General features: G+C 38.9%; 2 protein-coding genes across 2 annotated transcripts; one reads left to right on the top strand and one right to left on the bottom strand.

The window, feature by feature from the left end:
- Window positions 1-2,244: 2,244 nt before the first annotated feature.
- Window positions 2,245-7,192, bottom strand: LOC110951670 (thiosulfate sulfurtransferase/rhodanese-like domain-containing protein 2). Its single transcript, XM_022194849.2, has 9 exons — window positions 6,813-7,192; window positions 5,429-5,718; window positions 5,164-5,272; window positions 4,892-5,011; window positions 4,643-4,748; window positions 4,300-4,415; window positions 3,420-3,578; window positions 3,100-3,238; window positions 2,245-2,972 (listed from the first exon to the last, which is right to left on the bottom strand). The coding sequence occupies exons 1-9, from the start codon at window positions 6,939-6,941 to the stop codon at window positions 2,752-2,754; spliced, it is 1,389 nt and encodes a 462-aa protein (XP_022050541.2). The 5' UTR covers window positions 6,942-7,192; the 3' UTR covers window positions 2,245-2,751.
- A 20-nt stretch (window positions 7,193-7,212) lies between these two features.
- On the top strand, window positions 7,213-22,772 carry LOC110951669 (nuclear cap-binding protein subunit 1). Its single transcript, XM_022194848.2, has 23 exons — window positions 7,213-7,376; window positions 9,026-9,114; window positions 9,331-9,431; window positions 9,516-9,672; window positions 9,768-9,875; window positions 10,321-10,442; window positions 10,612-10,681; window positions 11,301-11,516; window positions 12,018-12,115; window positions 12,200-12,263; window positions 12,362-12,472; window positions 14,453-14,517; window positions 14,604-14,666; window positions 14,769-14,843; window positions 15,314-15,414; window positions 15,628-15,750; window positions 16,087-16,189; window positions 16,793-16,886; window positions 17,296-17,399; window positions 17,583-17,700; window positions 19,015-19,155; window positions 20,793-20,906; window positions 22,171-22,772. Exons 1-23 carry the CDS (start codon window positions 7,343-7,345, stop codon window positions 22,282-22,284), a joined length of 2,385 nt encoding a protein of 794 aa, XP_022050540.1. The 5' UTR covers window positions 7,213-7,342; the 3' UTR covers window positions 22,285-22,772.
- The last annotated feature ends 641 nt before the right edge of the window (window positions 22,773-23,413 follow it).

The following is a 23,413-nucleotide window of genomic DNA, read 5'->3' as shown; positions in this document are numbered from 1 at the left end:
TTTGATTATTTAATTATCAATAAATTTTTATTTATTGTTACTTTTGTGAGTTTCAAGTGATTTCAGTGAGAATTGTGGGTTTTTCCTTCTTTAACTGAGGGGTACCAACAATTTTGTCCACGTGTGTAATTACCTATCAGGGCTCAGAGGGGCAGCTATAGGCAGCTGTCGTTTAGACAGCCACAGGCACGATCTCTCCATTGTGCCTGATGTGCAGGTGGCATGGTGCTGGAATGCCTTTACACAATGAATCAATCAAAGCCACTCCTGAGTGGACCAGACCTACAGGCAGTGATACAGGCGGATCCATAGCAGCTGTAATATGGATCCTCGGTGCCGTAATCTTTTTACAAGCTTCACTTTCACTTCAGCCTGACCATTTGGAACCAAGATGATCACCGTAAACCCACCCTTGTAATCCAATGCGTTTGAAAATTAGGTAGCATAATAAAACTGCATGGTGTGTTGTCTTTACAGTCTAGACGTGTGAAATGGGCTCTTTAAAGGGTTCCATTAAACTCAGTAATATATGGGATCGGCATCATATACAACAGAATAGCGTCAGAGTTGTTCACATCCATCCTTGGCCCCATTGCCTGGACCTGAGTTACAGCAGGATGAGTCAGCCGTGCCCATATGAACCTCAGATGAAGGCTATTTTGTTCTCCAGCACAGGCAAGCTGTCCAAGAGCACATTCTTATTTATTGACAGCATTGAGCTAGATGTAGTGCATGCAACATGAATTACTGTTCCTCAGATTAAACACAAACACACAGAATTTCCCACTTTGACTGCAATGTTACACTTAAATAAATTGATGCTGGTAGGTTTGCTTACTGTCCCAGCACCAGACAAACCGGGTTTCAGTCTAAGTGAAGATTTATCTACCATGCTGATGTGTATCTTACACAACTTGACACTATAAAGCTGAGATTTCCAGAGATGCTACTTACTAACTGACCATGCTCTCCACAGTGTGAACATTTTCAAGATTAATAAAACGCTGTTGCCGTGGCAACGAATTATTGCCGGAACAAACAAAGTAATTTCTGACAGGTTAAAAATGCTCAAATGCTCACCAAAAGTAACACACACATCAGGACTGGCAAACCACTTCAAGTTTAAGGGGAATTTTACCTGATTGTGGCAAAATGGCTCCATAGCGCCACCTGGAAAATTTCAAACATTTATTACAGCCAGTATGTGTAACCTACAGCTATGAAATTTGGTAGGCATATGTAACTCGTGAAGATACACAAAAATGTAATTGACACCCATGCTCAAAATCCAACAGGAAGTTGGCCATTTTGAATTATATGTCATATTTTGGGACGATTTCAGGTCATTTTGGACCATTTTCAAAAGCTATATACTCCAACAGGGTAACACCAACAGACCTGAAAATATGCTGTTGTGTTTAATAAATACTATTGCATTCTCATATTTCAAATATTTAAATTAGTTTAATAAATTTCTATTGTAAACTATAGAATAATTAAAAACAATATTAATCAGAGTATCTAGTCAGGTAAAGTTGTACAATAAATAATACTGTAGGGTCTTAATTGTAATATTTGAGTTAGTCAATTAGTCAGGCTAATTTTATCGATCTGCTCAATGGATGAATGCGTCCTTAAAAATTCCATCTTGTGTATATAAAGTTTCCTCCAATTTTTGCACTGTTTTTAATATATTCTTAAACTGCCCTTATAACCCTGTCTTTTGAGCTGCTGTAACGGTGAACCTTCCTCACTATGGGATCAATAAAGTTGATCTGACCTTGCTCCTTTAAGGGAGCTTTATTGGTCTGGAAAGTTTACATGATAAATACCATTGTAGAGTCTAAACCTTTAGATAGATAGATAGATAGATAGATAGATAGAGAGATAGCTAGATAGAATTGAACTATTCTAATTTAAGAACAATAGGGTGCTAAGTGAAATTAAAAATTCAATATACAGTATATACACATTTCAAGGCATGGAAGAATAAAAATTAAAGTGAATATTTACACTTGTTTGGCAAATTTATGCAAAATTTACATAACGCTGATCTTATTCCTCTACTTTATCTTGGGGTGAACATCAAATCTTTACCTTAAATCATCTTGCTTCAACTAGTATTACTAATTGTATACTTAGCTGCACACCTTTGGCCTGTTTTTGCACGCTTTCACTCACACACATTATGCACAAAGAAGTTCTTCCACAAATGAGTGTTAACCAAAGTAAGGCACACAGATGTTTTGCTGTTTGTGGTTTGTTTAGGGAACACCTGCAGTTGCAGTAACCTTTATCAGCCAAAGTTTGCAAGGTTTGGAAAACATACAGTCAGTAGTGCATGACGCACATTTTGCATATTTGTAGTTCTACAAAGTGCACTATGAATTACTGCCATAATTTTTTACCAGCACCAGTGGAAACAAATGAAACACATCAATAACTGTCTAAACATTTATCATCGCTCAATGCTGTGATTTGAAAAGAAAATAAACTCCCATGTGTAAACAAATAAGCTGAAATTCAGCTTTCATTACAAATGTTCACAATATTCACATAATAAAAATTACCCTCATACTTATTCAATAAAAGATGATTAAAAGGTTTCATTAGTTAACATCAACTTCATCAACGAATCTGTCTTCATTCCCAGCACCCATACTAAAACATCTGAACTTTAAAACACATTTTGAATTCATCATTAACAGCAAGTCCACATTTTTCAGGCACTGAAGTCTAATTGTTGTGTTGCTACACATCCTGAGGGATTCTGGGGCGTCCATCGGTGCATTCACACTCCTCTTTGTGATGCTGAGTCGCCTCGCACTGAGCCCGTCCTTTGGTCTGGCAGGTGGGGCAGCAGGCAGTGTGTCCGTCCTGCCTGCAGCTGGGACAGGACAGAACCAGCTGGCAGCAGAACCGAGTGGAACAGAGCTCGTACCGGTCCCACGGACAGCCGCAGTACCTGCAGTCTGAACAGACACCCTGAATTAATCAAAACTAATGCCAGAATGACTGTGTTTATTGGTGTTTTCTGATGCTGTTAGCAAATTCTTTGTGCTATTTAATGTGCTGATAAGATGCTCTTTTCACACCAACCTGAGATGATATCATCGTTGGAGGAGATGGCGTAGCGTTCATCAAACACAAAAAGTTTCCCTCGATAGAAACCCTCTGGGAAACGCTCCAGGTACTTGTGAATTCCACCTTTCAGCTGGTAAACCTCTTTACACACATCCTACGTGTAAAGCAGGAGATCAGTGTTAACATGAATTGACAGAGCAGGCTGCATATCAGGAATTTAAAAACTATGACTGAACTGCTCCCATTGTGGAGAATGAGCAGCCAGCATGTATGTAAGTGAAGTGAGCCAGTTCCATGAGAGGCTGTGGCTGAGTCCTCCCCAAACATCAGCTTACTTTGGAGCGGAGGTAGGCGGAGCCGCGCTCACAGCGGATCCCTCCTGTGCAGTACATCAGGACCTTCTTGTCTCTGAACAGTTCCAGGTTCTGGTCGACATAGTCGGGGAAATAGCTGAACTTCCGGATGTTTGGGGCCAGACATCGAGTGAACTGCCCCTGGGGAAAATTAAAATTGCAAAAATTTAGTCAAGCAGTTTTCACACATTGCTTTAAGGCAGGGGTGTCAAACTCAGTTCCTGGAGGGCCACTGTCCTGCATGTTTTAGATGTTTCCCTCTTCCAACACACCTGATTCAAATGATCAGCTCATCATTAAGCTCAGCAGAAGCATGATAACGAGCCTGATCATTTGAATCAGGTGTGTTGGAAGAGGGAAACATCTAAAACATGCAGGACAGTGGCCCTCCAGGAATGGAGTTTGACACCCCTGCTTTAAGGCAAGGGTGTCAAACTCAGTTCCTAGAGGGCCACCTCTTCCCTCTTCCAACACACCTGATTCAAATGATCAGCTTATCATCAAGCTCAGCAGAAGCCTGATAACGAGCCTGATCATTTGAATCAGGTGTGTTGGAAGAGGGAAACATCTAAAACATGCAGGATAGTGGCCCTCCAGGAACGGATCTTGACACCCCTGCTTTAAGGCATTTTGAAAGAACAGTTCATTATAAAATACTGTTCAACCAACCAACCTGAATACGACCGTGTATTAGGACCAAACTATTTGGGGAAAATATCGAATTGTGAGTTTTCTGACAGATATCACCTTTTGTTAGTAACATACCTTTTTGAAAGACGCGGTGTAGGGCTGATGAAAAAGAGGACTGAATTGACCTGCAGAATGTGAATGGTCATTTAAAGAAAATTAATTTCCCACTTACAATTTTACTCTCGTAGAAATTGCGGCAGTCCAGTAGGATGGTGTCGCTGCACAAATCCCCTTTAGCCAAAAGAGCCTCAACTTCTTTATGAAACTCCTCAGGCTCCAGATGAACTCCTGAGAGACAAAACACACGCATGAAACATGAAAACATTAACAACACACACAAAGTAAGAGTCGGTTACAACATAATGGAGAGAAAATGAACACATAAATAGGCGAGGCATGCAGCCACTTGGTATGCTTTCTCAGAAATGTGTGAAACAACTATAGGTATAATTTACATTACTAATATAATCAGCAGCAGCAGAATTACAGCACTGTTGATTACAAGCAAACAGCACCTGCCAGCTGGTAGGAAATAACATCAGGATCCACTCCCATTGGGACGATTTCCTTATAGACTCCAACCTTCAAGTCTGTGAAACACTCCGCTCCACCATCACTGGTCTGAACAAACACACAGATAAAAAGTTCCATCAAAATGCAAACAGCTTAATACATTCATGGTATGCCAATAATTAGAACAAAATATTATGTATGTATATTATGATGCTACTCTCCTATGAGTTTTTTTTAAAGCAGATTCTCACCTTAAAATCTTCTTTATCCATCTTAAAAACAGGATGTGAATGCATTGCATTAATGTAAATGTCAGCGGCCACGTTGGTGCCTCCAACTGTTCCATTGATGCCTTCTGTTGCCACCCTCACCTGAAGAAGACAATGTTTTTTGTAAAAGGGACAGTCCCATTTAATTGAATGTTCCTTTCTTGTTAAATTTATAGAAGAAAAGTCTTTTTCTGTTCCGAATGTAAATGATCTGGAGTCTCCTACTTGGAGATCAGATAGAAGACGTCATTGACCTTGCCGGTTAAATGGAGCTTCTCACACAAAGCTTTCTGCCAGGCACAGATGGTGTGGGGATCTTCTACTTCACAGTAGCGGTAGTAGAGGAGAACCTTGCCTGGACCGCTAACAGAAAACAAGCAAACAGAGAAAAGCATTCAGAAATTAAAACTGAGCTCATAAATATTCTACAAGTCAGCCATGTTAATGCAATTTCATGCTGAGCTTAACAATACAAAGACATGACAGCTGAACCCATGGGGGCTAATCAAAACTTTGTACTTTTTAAGTTGCTCTTCAGAGATGTGGCTGACATCAGGTATCCATGTAGAAATGTCCACTGCCTCTGAACTGTGCTTATTTGGCTGCTGTGTTTCAGGCTCTTCTTCCAGTTGCCTTAACAAACACTCGTACGTGTCCTGCGTCAGTTGCTGAAGTTCAGCATTATGACTTCTGGCCACGTGTTTGTGAATGGCAGAGTGTTCGTTGAAGCTCTGGCTGCAGCAGCACCAAGATGAGACTCCGTCCTCCTGGCTGTCGTCCCTCTTCGATGCCACAAAGGCAGCAAATGACTGAAAATGAAAAAACAAGGAGCATTTTTAATATGGCACACTGTAGGTTCTTAACATTAATATTGAAATTACCCAGGTAAACTGTTATTAGCAAGAACATTGTGGGCTTTTAAACTTTTTTTTTAAAAATTATTCAGATAAATTTTAGATTATTTTGGAGGTTCTTAACCCTAACATTTAAATTACCAAGGTAAATTTGTACTTCACATACCTTTGCAGGGCTTTGACCATAACATTGAAATTACACAGGTATATTCACATAATAAATAACACATGGGGTCTTAATCTTAATATTTAAAACAGCCAGGTAAAGTTGTATTGCATACACCTTTGAAGGGTTTTAGCCAAAATATTCAAATTAATCTATTAAACTGCTATTTTAAGGAATACTGTGGAGTTTTAATCTTAATTTATAAAATAATCTGATACATTTTCTATTTTATTTCATGGGTCTTAACCCTAATATTTAAATTATCAAGGTAAATTTGAATTTTGTATAATTTTAAAGGACCTTAACCTTAATAATTAAAGTAACAAAGTAATTTTGTAGTTGACATATCTTCACAGGGTTTTGAGCATAACATTGAAATTACACAGATATATTCACAAAATAAACAATACTGTAGAGTCTTAATCTCAATATTTAAATTAGTCTGGTAAACTGTTATTAGAAAGAATACTGTGGAGTTTACTTTTTATTTTTTCAATTAGTCAGGGAAACTTTCCACTATTTTGTAGGGTCTTCACCTTCATATTTAAAATATTAAAGTAAAATTGCATTATGTATAATTTTGTAGGACTTTAACACATAATAACTAATACTGTAGGGTCTTAACCTGAATAAAATTCATAATGCTAATCTTATTTCTCCGTTGGAAAACACTATGACTCAATATCTGTTGTTTTAAATGTGCTCATAAGTACTGCTGTCTTGATTTGTGTCATTTAAATTTTAATTACCTTATTGCTTGTCACAATAAAAATGCAGAACTTCAGCAACTGTTTCATTTGCTAAAAAAGCCTAATAAAATACATGTCAGTTCTCATAAACTGCTACATGGCGGTCTTGTCAACATAAGCAAACTGCTTCTCACCTTCCTCCTGCAGAAGCTGTAATATCTCCTCTGAGAGGCTGACAACTGTCTCTCCTGTTTCAATCCGTCACACGATGAAACATCCACCTCCCAGCTCATAAACTCTGTTGTTGTTTCATTCACTGCCATCGTGTTAAACAGCTTTAGCTAACATTTAGCGCTTCGCCGTTTGAGCATTCAATTCATCAGATGTAATCCAAAAACAGCTAATATTAAAAATAAACTCCTATACTTGTTGAGAAATACATATTACAAAGTTTATGGTTACATATCTAAATATCACCAGGTGTGCAGCAGATAAACTCAGCAGCAGAGAGCGTCGGAGGAAAAAGACGGTGCAACATCCGGTTGATCCCTGGCTAACCCAGATGTGCTTCACTTGAATCAGACCGCTGTTATTTTCCTGCAGCGGCGGTCTTGCTGAATGATCAAGACTGAAGACGCTTGCGTAGCCGACTTATTGTTTTATTTCATATTCGTATAATAATCGGTTTGTCTTGCATATTATAGCAAAACAAGCGGAGTGAAAGATGTCCAGGAGACGGCACAGCGACGAGAACGACGGTGAGTCGGTGGACATTGGCTGCATGTGTAATTCAGACGTTAGGCTAACTGGCGGCGGCTAGCTAACGTTAGCGTGTTTATGGTGCATGCTGGTTGCTATATTGTTTTACGAGGCCGTGTTTGAGATTTTCCTCAATCATAAAGTACAACACAGGTAATATCCATTGATAATGATTCACATTGTGGCTGTTTGGAGGGATAAGACTGAGCAAACTGTGTTAGCTGCGGCAGAATTACCCAGTTCTCTTTCACCGTTAGCTGCCAGATTAGCTAATGTGAGTTCAGTATCAGTCAGTATCAGCGTCGGTAACACTGTGGGCGGTTATCATTGCTGTGCTGCTGATTACCAGACAGTTCAGTGTCTGTTTGGAATGCTACCTACCAGAACTGCTCAGATTCATCAGCAAAATCTTAGTATTGATCATTGGAGTCCTCTTGGCCTTGGCCATCCAAACCAATGCAGAGGTCACTTTTGGCTTCCTGTCACAACCTCTGAGATTTTCCTAAGTGGAACTCCTTGGATTTTTTTTGATGATGCTTTGACCACATTTACCTGACACACAGAAATGACTTTATAACCTTTTACTATCTTGTGAGCAGCCACAACACTCGGCTGTCTCTGAGTGATGGACCCCAATAGCAGCTCCCTTAGCTTTTTTATTTTAACCATGACATCAGATTTACCAGTGAGTTACTTGAAGAGTACTGCATCAGCTGTTCTCATCCTATTTTTGTATGTGCTTGAACATTTTCTCAAAGAGAAAAGACGATATCAAGGAATGTATATAAGTTTTTCTGTGACATATTAGTAAAAATGAAATGTAATGTCTTGCTGTCATATGTCATTCAGCTGGGACTAATAGCTGATTCCATGTCTTTATTTTAAGCAGCTCTAATTGATTTTTCTTAAGTTGACAACATAAAAGTGAATTTCCAGACTGTTGTGACCTTTATTCTAAGCACCAGCTCATTATTTAGTTGTTTTGCCCAATTTATTGAGGTTCACTCTCTAAGTTAATATTTTTTTTTGTTGGAACAAAACCGACTGCCCACTGTCTGCTTAGCAACAAACAGCAGTCAGACTCCGTTAGAGATGAACATAGCAGAGCTTTAAACTGCTAGGAACTGGTGGAGACTAAAACAGAGCTTGAAGTGTGATTACTGGACTAACGTTCATCAAAACGTCAGGAACGCAACCTCAAATGAATGGTAGTGTTGCTCCTCAACTTCTGGATGTTTATTTAAGCCACTGTTGATTGATAACCTCAGCTTGTCTCCTTATCAACATTAGTTCCACTGTGAATCATAAAATAATTGTCAGACTACTGCCTCAGTGTCCTATGAATTGTTTCAGTATTCGTTGTCTGTGCAGTTGTTGCGATATCACTACACTGACAGAAGGAAGAATCAGGACATTATTAAGTATTGTATTCTTATGTTAATTCTTGCGATTACCAATTGTTATCTAGTTTTTTTTTAACAGTTTTTTTATTACAATAAAACAAAATTTCTTCTGTAAATTTAGTGAATCTTTTTAATGTCTGGGTTTCACGCATCAGGTCTGTATATGTTCTGTTTCAGCCTGGAGTTTCACATAATGCTGACCCTTATTTTTTCAGGACTAATTTTTTTTTTCATCTCTTTTTCAGGAGGGCAACCCCATAAAAGGAGAAGAACATCAGAGCCCATTGAGATTGAAGATCGTTTGGAGTCGCTGATATGTCGTGTTGGGGAAAAGGTGAGGGGACTGTTGAGGGAGGGACAATTGATGTTTTAAGAATAATGTTTTTTTTTTTAAGGCAAGAGCTTTTTGTAGGTGTTTGCTGCATTAAAATGCACTCTGACTCACCAAAAACCAAGCAAAAGAAGTCAAGGCTTCGCTGTCTTTACCGTGAAATGCTTATTAAATTGCCTGCTAGTTACAACTGCTAAACTGCTTCTCGTTTCCTTCCAGAGTACATCGTCCCTCGAGAGCAACTTGGAGGGCCTCGCAGGTGTTTTAGAGGCCGACCTCCCAAACTACAAAAACAAAATCCTGCGCATCTTATGTGCTGTGTACGTTCATAGCAGTTCTCACCCTCTGATTAATATGTTTCCATTTGACTGTCGCCCCTCACTGAATTAGTTTTTTGTTGACAGCGCCCGCCTCCTGCCTGAGAAGCTGACCGTCTATACAACCTTGGTCGGACTCCTCAACGCCAGGAACTACAACTTTGGGGGCGAGTTTGTGGAAGCCATGATCAGGCAACTTAAAGAGACGCTCAAAAACAACTTGTACAATGAAGCTGTTTACTTGGTATGCTAACTATTTGTAATCTCAACATATATGTGGCTTTTAAATTACACTGGATATATGTATTTTTTTTTAAAACATATTTCTTTATTTTTTAGGTGCGTTTTCTGTCTGACTTGGTCAACTGCCACGTGATCGCTGCTCCCTCTATGGTGGCCATGTTTGAAAACTTTGTCAGTGTTACTCAGGAGGAAGATGTGCCACAGGTGGGAAGATGCTTAAAGTGGAGTAGTAATGTTTTGTATGCTAAAGAAAATGAAGGATGTATAAACCAAATTGATAACTTGTACATGCAGGTATTTGAATTAGAAATTAGATAAAAATGGTAATTAGTTCATGTGCCTATTTGTATGTCTTTTTTGTTATGATTTATGTGTCATTACCTGATGGAAAACGTAATATAATTTACGGGTTTGTTTGGCTTTAGTCTCAATTTTGTTGTATAAAAGAAGGATGTGAATATTCTTCATCTTGGTTGTCAATATTCAGAATGAATTCTGGTGCAAAAAGCATACATGCTTTAAAATCATTAGCTTTAAACACCATCTACCTTTACATTTTAGTGAAATATGAAATATGATCATGACCTTCAGCAGCTCCTGACTACTTCCCCGTTTCAGGTCTTGTAACTTCTCTCGTTTGCTCCCGCAGGTTCGGTCAGACTGGTTTGTGTATGTCGTTCTGTCCTGTCTGCCCTGGGTTGGTAAGGAGCTTTATGAGAAGAAGGATGTTGAAATGGACCGGCTCCTCAGTCAAATTGAAGGCTACCTCAAGTAAGACTTCTGCCTTGTTTCTGCACTGTCTTTTTCTGTTTTTTTCTATCATTGTGTCCTTACTGTATTGTTGAGTCTGACGTTTGGCCTTTTGATCTCACATTCTCATTATCAGAGCAATCTTTGCTCCAATTATGTCTCTAAACTCGGTATTGTCTGCCTTTTTCAGGAGGAGAGTAAAGACTCACGTCCCCATGCTGCAGGTGTGGACGGCAGAGAAGCCCCACCCACAAGAGGAGGTGAGAGTTCTGGCAGTGTTGATTGAGACATTAATCAAGAGGTGTGATCTGAAACCTCTTGATAGTACCTAACAGTTTGACAGTGCTTCATTGTCATTCTACTTTATCTGTATTTCTTTAAACTAATCACAAACAAGACAAGCGAAGGATGTTGAGTCGACATTCCCTCAAAGTAGTGACGAGTGGAACTGTAGTGATGGAGTATTTGCATACAGGTAGACAAGCATTGTCGTGTTTCTAGGCTGTAAAATTGATAATTGACCTTAAAAGAAAAAGCAAAGCTAGCTGAGCTGCCTCACTGTACGATCCAAATCCTCAGAAAAGGTCCATGTGATCCGTTGTTGCCTGGAGGTGTTGGTTGTTGATCTTTATTTATAGTGGATTTCTGATCAGCCACAACTTTAACAGCAGCAAATTGTAGAGAAGAATAAATAAGTCATGTTGCAGTCATGGTCCCTGTTATTGAGCTCACGTTTACAGCAGCTTGTAGTGTGAACACAGAAATAATGTTGCTCCTTTTAGCTTGTTTTTTCTCAGAAAACACATCACTTTTGATCCAGGTGGAGGTATAGTGTTACAATTCTAACTTCTCTGTCTCCTCTTCTTGTCCTTCATGCAGTACCTGGACTGCCTCTGGGCTCAGATTCAGAAGCTGAAGAAAGACCGCTGGCAGGAGCGTCACATCCTTCGTCCCTACATCGCCTTCGACAGCGTCCTGTGCGAGGCTCTGCAGCACAACCTGCCGCCCTTCACCCCGCCGGGACACATGCCGGACGCCCAGTACCCCATGCCCCGGGTCATCTTCCGCATGTTTGACTACACCGACGCCCCGGAGGTTTGTCGCTGTATTTTTGTAAATCTTTCAGGAATTAATCTGAATTTGTTCTGAGTCACTGTAGACAAGGAGATGAATGTGTAGTGGTATTAAAAGTAATGATTTGCTACATAAATCTGCAAATTTACAACAGCACAAATGTATTGGGGAAAGTACTACAATGAGAAAAGCACTGCTTGTTATTAGAGCTGCAATAATTAATTCATATTTTAGTGGTCAGCTATTAAATTATTGCCAGCTCTTCTGATAATCAATTATTTGGTTCATTTTTCCAAAAAAAATGTTGAAATCCTCCAATTCCAGAGTCTTAAATTAAAATATTTTCTGGTTTATCTCCTCCATGACACTAAGTCATGACAAAACTGGATATTTGAACATGTCTTCTTGGGCTTCAAGAAACACAGACTGACATTTAGATTAATCGACAGTGGAAGTAACATGTTAGTTGCAGCACTTTTGGTTATTGACAAGTTGAACATCATGTTTTTTTTTTCTCTTTAGGGACCTGTTATGCCTGGCAGCCATTCTGTGGAGAGATTTGTCATAGAAGAAAACCTGCACTGTATCATCAAAACTCACTGGAAAGAAAGGAAAACATGGTGAGTAAGTGGTCACAGTTTCACTTTTGGAAAGCCACCTGAACTGTCACTCAGACACCTACATTTGTTGTTTTCCTTTTTCAGCGCTGCCCAGTTACTCAGCTACCCAGGGAAAAACAAGATCCCGCTCAACTATCACATTGTGGAGGTATGCATCTGTTTTTGTTTGTGTTTCATATGATTCACATGTAAACGTCAGAGCTATTTTAATACAGACAATTGTGTTGCTTTTTTTTTCCCTTTCAGGTGATCTTTGGAGAACTTTTCCAGCTGCCCTCGCCGCCTCACATCGACGTCATGTACACCACGCTGCTTATCGAGCTCTGTAAACTGCAGCCCGGATCGTTGCCCCAAGTTGTATCCTTGATTCTTTGCCTCGCTGGCGTTCATGTCAACAAAACCCTTTAGTGCAAGTGTTTTCCACTGCTCCTCCGAGTATCTGAGGGTTTCTTCAGAATTCAAAGATTCAAGGTTCTTTACTGTCACGCCACCACACGTATTCATGTAAGGTAGCACAAAATTAGGACTTGGGTCTTGGCTGTAAGCAATAGAAACAAATAAAGGAAATTACAAAGCAGTATAAACAATATACTCAAGTGTTTAACAGTGGTAAACAGAGAAATTGCATGTGTGCAAAAAATGAGGAAGTGTAAATAGAATCTGGTTGTAAGGACTTTATAGTGAAATGCTCCAAACTGCTGCAAAAATCCAGCGCGAGGACACTGCCTCATGAAACACCTCTTCAGTGTTCGTGATGGAGTTGGCTGCACAGGCCAAGTTATACAGTAGAGTTTGTCACAGGATTATACTGGTAGTTGATCAGTGCAGTGTTGCTAATCTCATGATGCCACTGTCTGTACAAACACTGGTTTCTTTTTTAAGTTCCTTTTAGTTTCCTCTGAATTTTTATCACAGTGCAGGGAGACAGACGAATGCTGGAAAGTGAAGGTCATTAGTTTTCCTCATTTGCCCTCCAGTTGTGTGGTTAATATCACAGTTTGCTAATGGCCTTACAAGCAGCAGTTGATGCCAGTGTATATAAACCCCAGCTGGTGATTTTTAAAACACTGAGCTGCAGGGAAAATGAGATGAATAATGACCTCATTGACTTTCCACACACACACACACACACACACACACACCGCTGCTTCAGTGTCACGTCCACACTAATTCTCTGGGTTTTCCTCTTTGGATTGGCTAGACTGGCATTTTTTTATGTTATAAGCTTTAGTTGGGTCTGTTGCTCCCAGTAGTCCTGGCCCCAGCACCTGATTTATGTGGTTCTTCTCTGCAAACTAAAAAATGGATAGTGTTCCTGTGGAAACGGTTTTCCTGGACGAACGTCGGTTCTGTGGCTGTCGAGACGCAAAGAAGTTTAAGATTAGGCACTGACTTCCAGCCAGACCTCCAACGACTTGACTTGACAAAGGGTGACAGGAGAGCTCAACAATGCATTGAAATATTTATTTTAAAACGTGACACAATATCCCATCTTAAATGAAGCCTTTAAATTGTATTCTCTGGATGTACGGAAACAGACCACAGCAAAGCGTCCCGTCATTTTTCAATTTGTTTCAGGAAGAAGGAAATGGAAATATAGACAATTCCCACTAGAGTTTTCTTATGCCATTTTTCTTTTTTTTTTGCGTATTGTTCAGCCCCAGCCTTTATGACGGGTCACCTATGTGGATGGTGGGTTGATATGTTGACCATGAAATGAACTGTCTCAGGCTTGAATCCAGCTCTCTTTCTCTTTTCCCGACGTCTTTCCATTAATGCTCTTTAAAATAGGCAAAAAAAACATGCACAGAATTAACTAGGAAACAGTTTTTATTGTCTTAACAGTCATTTAAAGCAAAGTATAATACAGTTACAGGTGGTCTTTGACTTGCAGCAGAATTCTGTTCCTACGGCGCGTCGTAGCCTGATTTATGCTGTAAGTCGGAACTCAAAAAACATATGTGGCATACAACCGGCAAATGTAAACAAAGCTGTCTTCCTCGTATAGCTCCACTTAACAACATATTCATCCTCCACTCACCAACTGGTTCCTGTGCAGAATTTATTTTAAAGTCACAGACGGCGTACATTGGAATGATGGAATAAGACTTTCTGAATAAATCTATGGGAGATGGCGATGTAACCACAAAACGCCGTAAACAGAGGACCTACTGTATGTCCTCACAGAATATTCAGTAACGATGTAATTAATTATATAAAGTAGAATAGTGTACAGTGTAATTGGTCTCTTTATAACTGAGCTCAGCAGGATGTTCAAGAAGCAGAACAGAACTTCTCTACTGTGATGGAGCCTTTTCTTTAACGCCTGCCTGTTAGTTGGCTCAAGCCACAGAGATGCTTTACATGAGACTGGACACCATGAACACCACCTGCATAGATAGGTAGGTAGTATTACTGCATGTTTGCAATGTTTTCTGTCTGTAATGTATCCATAATCCCAACACTCTCCATTTTCTATGCTTTACAGACTAATCAACTGGTTTTCTCACCATTTGAGCAACTTCCAGTTTCGATGGAGCTGGGACGACTGGTGAGGGGCAGTTTGATGAGCGCAGAGATCGTTTATTGGAACTATGTGATGTTTCAGATCAGAAGAAATGTGTGTTTTCTCAAACATGTTTCCTGTGTAAAGGTCCGACTGCTTGACCGTGGATCTGGAGAAGCCAAAGCCCAAGTTTGTCAAAGAGGTTCTGGAGAAGTCTATGAGGTACGGAAGCACTGCTCATGTTTTCTTCAAGTCTAGAAAAGTTCTACCCTCTTTTAGCAGGAGTTTAAGAGATGTACTTGAGAGTTTTCAGGAGAACTGTATGACCTTAATCTAAACATTTTATGATTTGTAGAAATCCAGCCAATCCAGTAGAGCTCTAGTAGAGGTTTAGTGTCTTACTTATGTAACAGTTGGCTTAGTTTTGTCCAGTATTTTCCGTAAAACAAGACGTTTTCATCACCTGACCTGGGTGTGTCTTAGTACTGTCACAATTTTTCCTCACTCAAAAATGTCACAAAATAAAAAATAATAAAAAAGTCTTATGTCCTCCAATAACACTTTAGGGTTGAAATTTTGAATTTCAAAGTATTTCAGTGAGGGCCCTTTAAAGGGTTAAAAACAAATTCTCTTTGTTTCTTTTTAAAATGTCTCTTAGCCTCAAACCGTCCGTTTTCCTCCTTTACTTGCAGACTTTCGTACCATCAGAGGATAGTGGACATCGTCCCTCCAACTTTCTCAGCCCTCATCCCTGCTGAACCCATCTTCATTTATAAATACGATGAGAGCGCCTGTAAGAACGCCTCCCGTTACTTTGTTGTTTTTATTCTTAACATATTTATAGAAAACTCGTTTGAAACATTTTTGCTAAAAGCAGCACAGTCGCAGTGTATTCATTTACAATTAGAGCCAAAATGCTGTTCAGGAATCTTATTTAATCAGCATCAAGTGGTTCAGAGGAATCTTATTGTGATTAACATCTTACAAAACCTCTGCTGCCTCACAGCTTCGTTACCGGGTTACGCAGTCACCATTACCGTCGGAAACGCCATCAAGAATCGAGCATCCAACGAAGAAATCCTCACCATCCTCAAAGAGGTCCCCAACCCCAACCAGGAAGATGATGACGGTTCGTTTCATTTTTATGGAGCTGAACATGATCACTTGTTACTGTTTCTGTAAATGTTGCTGCCGTGTTTCTTAGCTATTTAACACTGGTTTGTTTCCCACAAAAAGTTACTAATTAGTTAAATAATCATCTTTGGAAACAATTTTGTGTTAAATTATGCGGACTTCTTTCTTACATTCTTTGTCAGTTTAGCAAAAAAACCTCAAATTTAATGACGCTGATTTGACATTTTGCGCTTATCAGTTACGCTATCTCAAAATCTACCCAAACATCGCTTCATACCGTTGGATGAAATTGCTCCGCTTGCTCTTATTTTCTGTTTTTCTGTCCATCCAGATGAGGGTGAGAGCTTCAACCCTCTGAAGATCGACGTTTTCCTGCAGACTCTGCTCCATCTGGCAGCCAAATCCTTCAGCCACTCCTTCAGTGCCCTCGGCAAGTAAGTTCACCGCTGTGTTTTTCACCGACTAAAATGTAGTTGGCGTAAGACATACTTACATGTGAAAAAGGGAAATTGTGTCATATACATCCTCTGAGAAAGAAAAGGGTTTGTAAATGGAGGAAAAAGAGGTTTGTATTCATGTAAAATGTGGCAGTGCAGTGATTGAAGGTTTTTCTAATGTCCACAGGCCTTTTCTTTGTGGATAAAGTTTAAATTTTCAGCTCATTACCCAGTTCAAACTTACACAGGCTGCTTAAAGGCTCGCCATGCATAGCTGTGATTTAATACCAGTATGACAGCTAACTAAAAACAACATATCCACAGTTTGCAAGTACAGCTTGTGTAATTTTACTGTTAATCATCAACAAACACGAAACATTTTAGTGAATAAATATCACAGTTTGTGTTTCCAAAGCATAAAAAAGATTCTTTTGTCACCATCTGTGAAGTAAAATTACCTGTAGCTGAGTGTAAAACCCAAGAGACTGCCATAAAAGGAGGGAAACTGTTTTAAAAATAGTTTATTAATAGCTAAAATATAAGCTATCGAGATATGTAAGTGTATGAATCCATGAACTCACCTTCATCTGATGCCTGCAGGTTCCATGAGATCCTGAAGACCCTGACAGACAGCGATGAGGGGAAACTGCACATTCTCAAAGTGGTGTATGAAGTGTGGAGGAACCACCCGCAGGTAAAAAAACAAGCTAACAGTGTCCCAGTGTGGATCTTCACGTCTGAATGTACACAACCGTTCAAAAGTTTGGGGTCACCCAGACAGTTTCGCATCAATTAGCCTTTCAAGCTAACACAATGTAGCATTAGAACACAGGAGTGATGGTTGCTGGAAATGTTCCTCTGTACCCCTATGGAGATATTCCATTAAAAATCAGCCGTTTCCAGCTAGAATAGTCATTTACCACATTAATAATCACTATGCTGGATTTCTGATTAATTTAATGTTATTTTCATTTTTAAAAACTGCTTTTCTTTCAAAAACAAAGACAATTCTAAGTGACCCCAAACTTTTGCACGGTAGTGTACATGCGGAATAATAGAGTTGAAAGTTTGGTTAATGAAACATGGTCTTTGCTGCGTCACAGATGATCTCGGTGTTGGTGGATAAAATGATCCGGACACAGGTCGTGGACTGTGCTGCTGTCGCCAACTGGCTCTTCTCTCAGGACATGGCTCACGAGTTCACCAGGTGGGACATCAACAGCAGTTTTAGTGGAAACACATGCAAATATTTCAGTTTTATGCTGAGAATTGTTGCAGTTAAAACTAATTTCCATCTTGGGACATATAGATGATCTGAGCTTATGTGTCGTGTCCAGAGTGTTTTCCTTCTTCCTGCCTGTTTAAATTTAAAGACTCTCTCCTCATGCAGACTTTTCATCTGGGAGATCCTGCACTCCACCATCCGAAAGATGAACAAACACGTCCAGAAGATCCAGAAGGAGCTGGAGGAGGCCAAAGATAAGCTGGAGAAGCAGCAACACAAGAGGGTAACTTTGGTTTTCATCATTTTAACAGATTTTTTTTAAAAACAGGGGTGTCAAACTCATTCTAGTTCAGAGGCCACATTCAGCCCAATTTGATCTGAAGTGATGTGGACCAGCAAAATTGCAGCAAAATAACCTATAAATAACGACAACTCCAATTTTTTCCTTTGTTTCAGTGGAAAAAAATGCATTCTGAAAGTGTTCATTTACTGTAATACCTTTTTACGAAACATAATGAGCAAACTCAATTTCTACAACATGATGCCTCAGTTTACCATTTACACATTCTAACTTCCAGATCACATTCTGTCTACAAAGGAACAAAACATTTAGTCACAGCTATCTGGAACAGAACGTTACAGTATTTAACTTTTAAAAAAGACAAAAACAAGACAAAATACTACAAAAATACGACACATAACGACAAAATTGAGAAACAAAATGACGATAAATGAGACAAACGACATGAAACAATATAAAAAGACACAAAAAAGTTACAAAGCGACAAGAAAAATAGATAATCGGTTGCCCCCTTCCCTCACTGGATGACCTTAACAGTGCTCGCTCTGCTAAAAAAGCTCAGAGCATTATTAGACATTTTCCATCCTGGTCACTCATTGTTTGAACTTTTGCCATCAGGCAGACGTTACAGGACACTCAAATCAAGAACAAATAGACTGAAAAACAGTTTCTACCCCACAGCAATAACTACCCTCAATGCCTTAAGGAATGTCATGTCTGATTGAGTATTTATTTATTTATTGTTTTTCTATTTATTAACTTGTGTTGTCTTTTTTAATGATGCACTGACTGTCTGGCACTTTTAAATTTCGTTGTACTGGCTACAATGACAATAAAGGACTATTCTATTCGAAAATGGACAGAAACGAGACAAAAAATGACACAAGCGAGAAACAAAATGAAAAAGCAGTGAATACAGGAAAGCAAGAAATGAGACAAAAAGGAACACAAAACGACATGCTAGACACAAGAAGGCAAAAAAACAACAAAACAGGACAAAATAGTCCAACAATGAGACACAAAACAGCGAAAGAGCAATGAGCAGTCTCGTATTTTACTCCATGATCAAAACAACTTGGCTTAGGAATTATTTTAAGTTTCTAGTTTTACTAAGTTTTACAGTTTGCAACAGATGTCTTCTCTGTAATTTTTACACTTTACAGAGTCGTCCCACGGGCCGGATTGGACCCTCTGGAAGGCCAGTTTTGGCCCGTGGGCTGCGTGTTTGACACCCTGCTTGAACAAACATCAGATCAGTGCAGTTATTTTGTCTGTGCTTGTGTTCTGTTGTAACAGAGGGACAGCGGCGACGACGAGGAGATGGACAAGAACAGCGAGGACGAGGAGGGTCAGCTGGAGGAGCAGATCGAGAGGCTGCAGGAGAAGGTGGAGTCGGCTCAGAGCGAACAGAAAAACCTCTTCCTCGTCATCTTCCAGGTATCAGTGATTTACTGAGAAATGAGGCAGGCAGAGAAGGGACGCCTGAATGAATCCAGTGGAGCTGCTTAGTGACCAGCAGTTTACGGCTTTGATTATGTGACAAAAATAACCAAAAAGTAGGTTCAGCTGGAGTTAGTCATCACTGGTGAAGACACCTTAACCCTCCTGTTGTCCTCATTTACAGGCACTAAAAAATATTGTTTCCTTTTCTGAAAAACATCCAAAAATTCAGCAAAAAAAATCCCCCAAATATCTGAAATTGTGCAAAACCTTCAGGAAGAGAATTCCAATAATTCCTTAAAAGTTTTATTTAAAAAATCCCCTTTATGTAGCAAAAAAATCTTGTAAATATTTTTTAAAAATGAGTATAAATCTTCAAACAAAATCCTAAAATATCTAAAGTGATTCTATATATCAGTGAAACTTCTAATATTTTCTTTAAGGACATTCACAAAAAAATCCAGCGAATTTCACTGGATTTTGGTTGATTTTTATGTGAATGTTCTTAAAGAAACATTTTTATCCCCCGCCTCCATGAAGTGGAAAAGGGGGATATAGGTTTGGCGTCCTTCCGTCCGACATGAAGGGGACAGCTTTTCTCGGAAACTATTACAGCTAGGATTACGAAATTTAGTGTGTAGCTTCACACCATGGACACCTTGATCAAGTTCGAAAATGAGACCTGTGCGATAATATTTAACAGAGTTATGGCCCTTTATCACTATTTTGGATATAGACTCATAGACATCACATGTGGCAGGGGATATTGATGACCATGTCGTCTTGTTAATATTTCTTTTTTTCCCCATCAAAAAATGTTGAAAATGTGGACATCAGAAGTTTCACTGTGAATATATGTATATATTTTTTTTTCCCCACATTTTCAAACTTTAAAATGACACGAGACTTAAGACCTGCAGGGTTTAAATCTGAGCAGCAACCTTTCTGTCCTGCTTCCTTCTCTAATTTAGTCACATGTTGGTGATTTAGTTTCTACATTCAGTAACAGTTTAAAGATATTTTGCATCCATAACATTTCAAATTGGTTCAAATTTAGATTTTTATTTTTCTGCACTTTGTGTGTTGGACAGCTGTGGAAATGACTGCATATTTAATAAGTGAACATTATTCATTCATTTGCATATTTTAACATAGAATTTCACAAAACTCATCAAAAAGAGTCTTAATGTAAAGAATCAACTGATAGCAACATGATGATGTGTTTGTTTACATATTTGCCAGTAAATACTGATTTCCAGAAACAAATGTAGAGTTTTGCAATAAATATCTTTAATTGCAATTTTCTTCAAGTGAGTTTTTTCACCTGCTCTGAGCCAGAAGTCTCCACTTACAGCAGAACTTGCGTCCACCAAACCTTTCAGTTTTATTCCTCCCTATGTTCTGAAGGTTTTTGCAGAGGATTTATGGAACATTTAATTCCTAAGAACGTGCAGAAAATAGATTTTTCTCCAGCTGTTGACGGTACTTTCTGATTTACGGAGGAACAGAAAATAAAAAAATCTTTCTATTAAAGCCATTGACTGCACAATGCCAACAAAATAAAACTCAGATTTTAGAGCAGCTTTAACAGCCGTGTGTGTGCATGTGTTTAATAAGAGTTGTTTCCTCCTCAGCGCTTCATCATGCTGTTGACGGAGCATCTGGTCCGCTGTGAGACGGGCAGCGTCGACATCAGCACTCCCTGGTATAAAAACTGCATTGAGCGGCTGCAGCAGATTTTCCTCATGGTAAGAAACGATGCAAAACACCAAATCACACCTTCATGATCTTATAGTGACATGGACTTTGTACATTTAGGGCGAATCAGAGCACTCAACTTTATTTAAACTCGGAGCTACACTGAGGTGGAGGCTTTGTTTATAATGCAGCCGAGCAAAGACAACCAGCAGCAGAAGATGTAGCTGTGAAAATCAGACAACACTGAGATGGGAAGGACAACTATTAGAATAATCACCAGTTTATTTGGTCATCAGTTAATTGGCTCAAGTAGTTTTAAAAAGAAAATACATTAAATTAAACATTTATTTCCAGGTGTTATTCCATAAAACCATCAAGAAGTTAAGGCTGCGTAAAATAAAGAGCAGACTGATGCTGTTCTAAAGCTAGAGGAACCAGAACCCATGCATCAGGGACTGGAGCCTGTTTATGGGTCGCCTGCTTAGCCAGCTGAGGGATTTGGGCGCCCGATAAACCATAGAAAATTAGGAAAAAGTCATATTTCATAAATAACAAGGCCTTCCTATGCCAAGAAGTGTGCTGCAGTTGTAGTACCCCAGAAAATATGACACAAAAGTGTCAATAATCTGGAAAATAACACATAAAAATGTCAGTAATCTGGAAAATAACACACAAAAGTGTCAGTAATCTGGAAAAGTACACACAAAAATGTCAGTAATCTGGAAAAGAACACACAAAAGTGTCAGTAATCTGGAAAATAACACATAAAAATGTCAGTAATCTGGAAAATAACACACAAAAGTGTCAATAATCTGGAAAACACTACACAAAAATGTCAATATTCTGGAAAACACCACACAAAAATATCAATAATCTGGAAAATAACACACAAAAATGTCAATAATCTGGAAAATAACACACAAAAATGTCAATAATCTGGAAAATAACACACAAAAATGTCAATAATCTGGAAAATATCACACAAAAGTAACAAGAATCTGGAAAATAACACAAAAATGTCAGTAATCTGGAAAATATCACACAAAAATATCCATAAATTCGAAAATTATACACAAGTATCAATAATGTAAAAAAATTAGACAAAGTATCAAAACCTGGATGTTCACATACTAAAGTATTAAAACCAATAATAAAACAAACACAGCATACGTTGAACAATCCCAGCGGGGTCTGAGCACGGCAGCTGCGTCAGGCGTCTGATCACAAACTGGGCTCTGCGCTGATCTTTGTCTTAAATCTGACGCTGCTAAACACGTCGTTAAGTCTCACTTCCTGTCGCTGACTGTCCTGCAGCACCATGTGACCATCCAGCAGTACATGGGAACCCTGGAGAACCTGCTGTTCACCGCTGAGCTCGACCACCACATCCTGGCCGTGTACCAGCAGTTCTGCGCCCTGCAGCTCTGAGGCCGACGCACCGGGACCAAATGTGTACTCGCGTTCACGCAGAACCCGCTGTGACAAACCGACACATTAGAAACTACCAGCTCTTGCATCAAGAATCTCCTCTTTACAGTTTTTTTTTTTTTTTTTTTTTTTAAATTCCCCGTTTTGTGTTTGGTGCCATTCGGGTCAGTTATGTGCAGCCGTAACTAAGGACGTCTCAAAGTAGGAAATCAAACAAATGTTTGACAAATCCTGTTGTTAATTTGCTGTAGTGGTGTTTTTGTTTTTGTTTTTTTTTTCGTTTAACTTTTACCTCCTGCTCGTGTTCTGATGAATGGGTCTTTTTAAAACTGTATGAACTGTCTGAGTGCAGACGGAGCCAGAGAGATGTCCACAGGAGAGGAGATTTCAGGTCAACTCGGAACGATTCTGAATCCAGAGAGCGCTCTACTTTTTTATATTTGTTTTATGTGGAATTGGGAAGTAATTAAAACTCTCCAGAATCTTTATCCGCCTGCTCTCTTGTGTCCTTTTTGCATCTTCGTGGCCCAGAATCAAGGAAAAAACATCCAGAATGGTACTAGATGCTCTTCAGTTTAACTTTAGTAACCTTTAGTCTGAATTTCATTCAGCAGACGCTTTCATCTAAAATGACGTACACGTGGGATTAGATACAACACAAGAAGGACCTCGTCAGGAGGAAGCAACCTGGATAAGAGCCATAAAACAGAAATTCTCTAAAAACTGCAACATGAACATTTAACCCTCCTGTTGTCTTCATTTCTGGGCACCAAAAAATAGTTTCATGTCTGAAAAAAACCCCAAAAATTCCCCAAATTTCTGAAAATTTGCGAAACCTTTAGGAAGAAAATTCCAATAATTCCTTAAAAGTTTTATTTTAAAAAAATCCCCCATATTTGGCAAGAAAATTCTTGTAAATATTTTCAAAAAAATGAGTAAAAGTCTTCCAAAAAAATAAAAAAATAAAAATCTAGTGATTGCATATATATCAGTACAACTTCTATTTTCTTTAAGAACATTAACAAAAAAATAGACTAAATCCAGTGAAATTCATTGGATTTTTGATTTTTTTTTTTTCACCTTGAAATATTCAAAGATTTCCCAAAAATGTTGAAAATGTGGACATCAG

The sequence above is a fragment of the Acanthochromis polyacanthus genome, chromosome 10, assembly GCF_021347895.1.
Source record: "Acanthochromis polyacanthus isolate Apoly-LR-REF ecotype Palm Island chromosome 10, KAUST_Apoly_ChrSc, whole genome shotgun sequence".
NCBI classification, from domain to species: domain Eukaryota; kingdom Metazoa; phylum Chordata; class Actinopteri; family Pomacentridae; genus Acanthochromis; species Acanthochromis polyacanthus.
Note: the sequence above shows the minus strand (reverse complement) of the source record. Positions and strands in the feature narration are given on the sequence as shown.

Coding starts and splice junctions, on each gene's coding strand:
- LOC110951669 (XM_022194848.2), top strand. CDS start 7,343: ATGTCCAGGAGACGGCACAGCGACGAGAACGACG. Junction 12,116..12,199: donor TGGAAAGAAAGGAAAACATG/GTGAGTAAGTGG, acceptor TTCCTTTTTCAG/CGCTGCCCAGTTACTCAGCT. Junction 20,907..22,170: donor TGCAGCAGATTTTCCTCATG/GTAAGAAACGAT, acceptor ACTGTCCTGCAG/CACCATGTGACCATCCAGCA.
- LOC110951670 (XM_022194849.2), bottom strand. CDS start 6,941: ATGGCAGTGAATGAAACAACAACAGAGTTTATGAGCTGGGAGGTGGAT. Junction 5,719..6,812: donor ACAGCTTCTGCAGGAGGAAG/GTGAGAAGCAGT, acceptor TTTCATTTTCAG/TCATTTGCTGCCTTTGTGGC. Junction 2,973..3,099: donor CAACGATGATATCATCTCAG/GTTGGTGTGAAA, acceptor GTGTCTGTTCAG/ACTGCAGGTACTGCGGCTGT.